Raw genomic sequence first — 6788 nt, 5'->3', positions numbered from 1 at the left:
TGTAGACCAGGCTGGCCTCGAACTCACAGAGATCCGCCTGCCTCTGCCTTTAGTGCTGGAACTAAAGGTGTGTGCTACCACACCCGGCTCATTGAATATTTTCTAAAACTGACGGAATTGTACTCTTAAAAGTACAGCCTTTGGGGCTGGAGAGATGGCTCAGTGGTTAAGAGCACTGACTGCTCTTGCAGAGGACCCAAGTTCGATTCCCAGCACCCACATGGCGGCTACAAACCGTCCTTAACTCCAGTTCCAGGAGAATCTGAAGCCCTCTTCTGACTTCCGAGGCATTGCACAAAGTGGGTGCACTCACATACATGCAGGCAATACACTCATAAACATAAAAAAAAACAATAAAAGATTTATGCCTTCCTTAGGGCTGGAGAGATGGCTCAATGGTTAAGAACACTGACTTTCTTGCAGAAGACCCGAGTTCGAATAATAGCACCCATATGGCAGCTAAGAATTGTCCGTAACTCCAGTCCCAGGGGATCCAACAGCCTCTTCTGACCTCCTTGGGCATCACACGACACGGGTGCACTTACCTACATGCAGGCAATACATGCATACACATAAAAAAATTTTTTTAGAAAGTTAAAAAAGATTTATGCCTTCCAATAAATGAAAAAGTCTTCTCCATTTACAAAAAAGGGGGAGGGTGCTGAAGTTGTAGCTCAGTTGTAGAGTGCTTGGCTTGTGTGTACAAGGCCTGGTTGATCCCTAGAACTGGGAAAGAAAAATATCCTAAAGAAACAAAAGCAGGGGCTGGCAAATGCAAAGTAAAGGTAAAGGCACTTGCCACTAAGCCTGATGACCTGAGTTCAATCCCTGGAACCCACATGGTAGAAGAAGAGAATGGAACCTATTTCTATAAAGTTATCCTCTGTCACACATCCACTGTGGCATGCATGTCCTCCCCAATAAATAAGTAAATAAATAGATTTTCAAAAACCAAGCAATTTGAGGACAACTTGGGCTATGTAGTGAAACCTTGGGAGGGAGGGAGGGAGAGAGAGAGGGAGGAAGAGAGGGAGGAAAGGAAGAAGGAAAGAGGGAAGGGAGGGAGGAAAGAAAGAAAAACCTCAGATCAGGGCACAGAAGATGAACAGCCCATACCAGAATTGCTGACAGTCGTCTCAGAGGGAATGGGTCTGTTAGGACTGGGAATGGGTACATGTGCTGGGTAGATGAGCTTTCTGACAGGGTAGCCAAATATATGCCTTAATGGGGTCCACAGGCTGAAGACAGAAAAGTACAGGAAGTAGACCCCGGGAATAGAGAGGTATCAGATGGGCAAGGCCTAAAGGCTTTGAGGATCACACAGTGAGAGCAGTTGCAATCAAGCCACAGGGAAGTACTCACTGGCTGGTGCCATCATAATCTCCACCAATCCCAATGAACTCAGATCCGATGACTGCCCTGATGTGGTCAAAGTGATCTGGAAAGATGGAGAGTCAGTAGTGTTGCTTCTGGGGAAAGAGTGGCCCTGAAACTGGACTTGACTGATTCCCTTGTAGCTCCATGTAGTCCAGTTCTTTCATGGCCTTGGCACCCAGAAGGTCCTTAGGTTTGACCTGAACTAATCCCAACTGGCTCTATACTAGACTCCAGGCTGGAGTAAATGCATTTCTCCAGCCCAGTTTGAATTATTTTTTTTTTAATTTTTATTATTTTTTAAATTTTATGTGTATGCGTGTATTGCCTGCATGTAGGTAAGTGCATCCGTGTAGTGCAATGCCCTAGGAGGTCAGAAGAGGCTGTTGGACCCCTTGGGACTGGAGTTATGGAAAATTGTTAGCTGCCATGTGGGTGCTGGGATTTGAACCCGGGTCTTCTGCAAGAACAGTGCTCTTAACCGCTGAGTCATCTCTTCAGCTCCCCCCCACCCCAGTTTGAATTCTTTAACTCTAGTTCAAGGCGGTATTGAGGTGCTGTGTGCTGCCCATCATGGGTTTTTTTGTTTTTTGTTTTTTGTTTTTTTGAGACAGGATCTCTTGTAATCCAGGTGGACCTCTAACTTACTATGGAGCTAAGGATGACCTTGAACTTCATGATCTTCCTTATCCATCTGGGATTACAGGTGTATCCCACTCCTAGGTTTATGTGGTTCTGAGAATCAAATACAGGTATTCCTGGTAGGCAAGCACCCTACCAACTGAGCTACATCTCCAGCCCCCATCGTGGAAATTTTGGCTAAATTGTTAAGGCTGTGCTGAGACACTCCCAAGGCTTCAGGAGGGAATTGCTTTCAAATCTTAACTGCTAAGTATCCACCCTTTCTGGGTTTTAATGCCCCCATTTTTTTTCTTTTCCCTCTGCCTGTCTCCTTTTTCTCAGATATCAGCTAGAATCCTATACCTCTCTTTCCAAAGCTGCTTCCCAACCCCACCTCAACCATTTGCTTGAAGACGCCATTGCTGGGTCTGCTTGCTTTTCTTACCTCTACTGCAAAAGCATGACTTTCTCTCTTCTCTTAACCATCTCTCTCCTTCCTGCTTTACTGAAGCTGCTGACATTTACAGCTTGCCTTCTCTATTCCTTTTTTCCTCTTTAACTCCAATAAAACTGTCCTCAAGCTTAAAGCAAGGAAGAAAAGAAAATAACAAAAGAAGAAAGGGAGAGAAATAGGGATGCTCACCTGCCACAGTGGACACGTTGGCTAGCGGGTTGCACTGCAGTACCCCCACAGACAAGGTTACCATCACGATGCCACCATTCTTCTTCTGTAGGGATGGTCAAATGGACATTCAACTTGGTCCCCAGCATAATTGTGTGCCTGCCTACCCCTGTGAGAAAGCTTTGGAGACTAGAAGAGATTTTACTTCCTTGGCTTTGCATCAATGGGTGAAGGCTTAACCTTGGTTTTGGTGATATTTTGGCCTTGAGTTTGAGGGCTAGAGGAATATTTATCATCTAGAACAACCCTTCGGGTTCAAGAGTTCAGGGGCTATGAACCATATGTTTGTGGGGCAGAAGATGTTCAACCTGGGGACTGAAGAAATTGAGGGAACAGGGGTTCAAGTTCAAGGCCTTCTGGTCTGAAGCTCTTGTTTTAAGTTCCAGGGCTGGATAGTTTCTCACCAGAAGCTTCAGGATATCATCAGGAAGATTTCGAGCATTTCTGCACACACCCCGGGCAGCGGAGTGAGAGAAGATCACAGGTGCCTGTGACACTTTCAGGGCCGTCCGTGCCACAGCATCAGAGACATGGGACAAGTCAACCATCATGCCCAAGCGATTCATTTCTGCCACCACCTTCTGCAGGAACAGGTTAGAAGAAAGGTGGTAGGAATACACGTGATAAATACATTTATCACTTAGAAACAGGGCACATGGAATGGAGTTTCAATCAGGGTCCTTACCTCACCAAAGCTGGTCAGGCCATTGACACTGTTGTAGAATGAGTGGATGCCCTTAGATGAGCTCTCTGCCCTATAGGATGGCCAGAAGTTAATCTAGTTGGTAGCTGTGCCCCACCAAACCCCTCTATCCCTACAACCCCATGGAGTTAATTCAAGAACCCAGGATTGGGCTGTGCCTTAGCACAAATCCAAATCTTGGTTTGTGAAACCCAAAATATCAGCCCCTGTGGATCAATGCCCAATCCTAAGGGTAAAGCTTGGTTTGTGCGCACAGGGGCAGATTTTCCACACCATCTGTACTGCGCTCACCAGGGCGTGTTGCAGGTGTGTGTGAGTGTCAGGTAGCGCACTCCCAGCAGATAGAAACTTCGAAGCACAGAGAGGCTGTTATCCAGGGAGTGTCCACCCTCCACGCCAATGAGGCAGGCCAATTTCCGGGTACTGTTCAGAGCTGCAATCAGGTAGGTCAGGTGATTATTTTCAGGAACTAGATAGATAGTAGTTTCATCAAGTTCCTAATACCCTGCAGCAGTACACTTACCTTTAACTGAGGTCACAAGCTCCAGCTCAGAATAAGAGGCACACATATGGCGAATGAGGTCAATCTGTTCCAGCGTGAGGCGCACAGCATCCCGGTCCTGGGTCTGGCATGGGACGTAAGCTGACCAGAACTAGGGGCAAAGAGAGGGGTTGGCTTGTGTAGGGTGCTGCTTTGGAGCTCCCTGGGCCTTCACAAGTGGCAGATCCATGGGCCCAGATACCACATATGTAGTGTCCTTCTTGTTCTGTTCTTCATACCCACCACCTTGGATCACTGTTTGCCCCATAGCCACAGCACCATATATGGCACTTTTGAGTCACTATGGTAACTGTGTTCTCACCTGACTAACTTGTGATCTTGGGGGGCTCCACTCTTCCCAACCTTCCCCAACAGCCATGCTGGCACTTTTTGTGTCCCTGTGGTACCTGAGCACCCACAAGGCCATCTCGAAGCCTGTCTAGGCTGGTCTGGCCATAGGAGAAGTTTCGAAGGTTAGCATCCTGTACCCCATTCTGGTAAAACTGTCTCAGGACCAGAGGTAGGTCATTGTGGCTGGAATAAAGTCAAGGAAGAGGTTAGGTTAAAATGGTTCCATCTGTAATCACAGCACTCACAAGGCTAAGGCAGGAGGATCATTGAAAGTTCCATGCTAGCCTGGGCTGCTTAGTGAGTTCCTGGGCAGCCTGAGCTAGGGTGAGGCACACACACACACACACACACACACACACACACACACATGCACACACACGCACACACACACGCAAGTTGTGCCTCTTTGGCTTCCAGGTCTGGCAGGACATAATTCCTAAGGCCACTTCCATCCAAAACAGTTGCCCAGACCATACTGACATCCCCAAGGCCTGGGCTGGTCATGGGGGTTCTCTCCAGAGAGGGAGTGATAGAGGAGAAAGGGCACCCATTGGTGATAGGAGACAGCATCTAGAGATGGGAGAGAGGAAAGGCCATTTTTATTGGCCCCACAAGCTCAGAACCCTTCCCAGCTCAGGAATGTGCTCAGCCCTGTCTCCCACTAGTCCCTACACCTTACTTAACTCACCCATCCACAAGCGGGAAGTCTCTCATCAGGGCGCGCGCTTGCTCTCGCAGGTTTGGCAGGTCTGGGACTTTGGGGCCGCCCGTCGTGCTCAGGGTGCTGGAAGTGCCTGGCGTGGTCTGAGCCCCAGTTACTGGCTCCAACTGAGGCGCTAGCAGCAGCAGCAGCACCAACAAGAACTTTGGGTATACCAGGTCAAGCACTTGGCGACCCTTGAGGCCGGTGGGCATTCTGTTGCTCAAGGCGGGGCAGGTCGGCAGGGGTGAGGATTGTGAAAGCCTGAGAGAGGCAGAAGGCGACTATTTAATCTCTAGTCACGCAGCGATAGAGCCTCATGAGAAGGATTTGAAGTCATAGGATCCTGCTACCAGTGTCGCGTGGAGCAGCACAGCCGCCAGGGGGAGCCACGGCCCTGCCATCTCAGTCTAAAAAGGAACTGGGCGGGCCTCTGCTAGCAGCACCCACCCAGCTCCTAACTGAATCGCTTTTGCCCCATGTCCTCTCCCCTCGCTACTATTCCCAGGGAGCCCACCCAGGTGATTTACTGGCTGCCTTTAAGGATTATTCTCCAAGAGAGTGGACCCAAGCCTTTCCAGAACACATCATGTCCCTGACTGCCTGTAGTCTTCTCTGCCCATTTCAAGAACCACAAGTGTCTGTGTAACCACAGTGCTTTTCCTGGTTGGTGCAGGGCCACGTAGGATGGGTGTAGCAGATAGTCTCTGGAAATGAGTTAAACTTGTGATTCTGGATTCAAGATCCCTCTGACCTGATCTCGCTTCAGTACCTTATCTGCCACTCCTTAAAGACTCTAGCCAGCAACGGGGAAATGCCAAGATCTCTCACCCCACACCCTAACCCCTGCCCTGTCCAGTCCTCAATCAGGATCGACTGCTCTCCTTTCTCAGGAGATGCTCAGGACTCTCATGGTGGCCACTTGAGGTGTGAACTGAGTGAGCAGATATCTAAGCGAAGTTCAGGGAACACTTACTTAGTGTAGGAACTAAGTTAGTCAGCTCTTTGGGTGGGCTGCAGATCCCCTACCCCAGCACCTTCCTCCCAGGGCTGCCAGCTGACCTGCTGGCTAAGATCCCTCCTACCTCAATGTGGAGCCAGATCAGAAGTATGAGTCCTAAGGCCTGGCACTTGTGTCCTATGGCTTCACCCACTTTATCTTGTGGCTCTTGTGGCTTGAGTTCACCCAGAAAGCTCAAAGGCTTAGTTCCCTTCCTTGCCTGGCAGGCCCCACCCCATTCCCAGCCTGAGTCCTCACCCTCCCTTCTTCCTCCAGGGATGCTCCCAGTTGTACACACACACACACACACACACACACACACACACACACACAGTGGGAATGTGTCTCTTTATAGATTTAAGAGGCTTCAGGAATTGAGAGCAGACTCCATCAGAGAACTTTTCCTATTCCTGTTACTCAGTCCCTCAAGATTCTGCTCTGATCCCTGGTATCCACTAGAGCTGCTCCAGTTTTGGGACCTTTCTCAGGTGGTATGAGGACTTGGAGATGTGAGCAGCCTCTTAAAAAGGAAATGGGGGGTCAGGGGGCTGGAGTTAAGAGCACTGGCTGCTCTTACAAAGGACCTGGGTTTGGTTTCCAGCACCTGTATGGCAGCTAACAACCATCTATAACTCCAGTTCCAGGGGATTCAACACCTCTCTTTTGACCTCTCTGGGCATTGTACAAATGTGGTACACTTACATACATGCAAACAAAAGACTCATATACATAAAATAAAAATAAATAAAAATTAAAAATTTATAAAAAGGATATGGGGGCATGCTGGCCCAAGCTTTTTTTTTTTTTTGTCTTTTT

General features: G+C 48.6%; 1 protein-coding gene across 1 annotated transcript in view; it reads right to left on the bottom strand.

Moving 5' to 3' along the window:
• Positions 1-6192, bottom strand: part of LOC103738873 (dipeptidase 2) — a 7164-nt gene extending 972 nt beyond the window's left edge. Inside the window, exons 1-9 of the mRNA XM_008839048.3 lie at positions 6058-6192; positions 4961-5236; positions 4329-4455; positions 3904-4033; positions 3672-3813; positions 3363-3432; positions 3082-3258; positions 2639-2723; positions 1363-1438 (exon numbers count right to left, since the gene is read on the bottom strand). Coding sequence (XP_008837270.1) covers positions 1363-1438; positions 2639-2723; positions 3082-3258; positions 3363-3432; positions 3672-3813; positions 3904-4033; positions 4329-4455; positions 4961-5187 — 1034 coding nt within the window. The 5' untranslated portion in view covers positions 5188-5236; positions 6058-6192. The remainder of the gene's footprint in view (positions 1-1362; positions 1439-2638; positions 2724-3081; positions 3259-3362; positions 3433-3671; positions 3814-3903; positions 4034-4328; positions 4456-4960; positions 5237-6057) is intronic.
• Between the last annotated feature and the right edge of the window lie 596 nt (positions 6193-6788).

The sequence above is a fragment of the Nannospalax galili genome, unplaced genomic scaffold (genome assembly GCF_000622305.1).
Source record: "Nannospalax galili isolate Female #2095 unplaced genomic scaffold, S.galili_v1.0 scaffold799, whole genome shotgun sequence".
NCBI classification, from domain to species: domain Eukaryota; kingdom Metazoa; phylum Chordata; class Mammalia; order Rodentia; family Spalacidae; genus Nannospalax; species Nannospalax galili.
The sequence above is the reverse complement of the archived record's forward strand: the minus strand, read 5'-3'. Positions and strand labels throughout refer to the sequence as shown.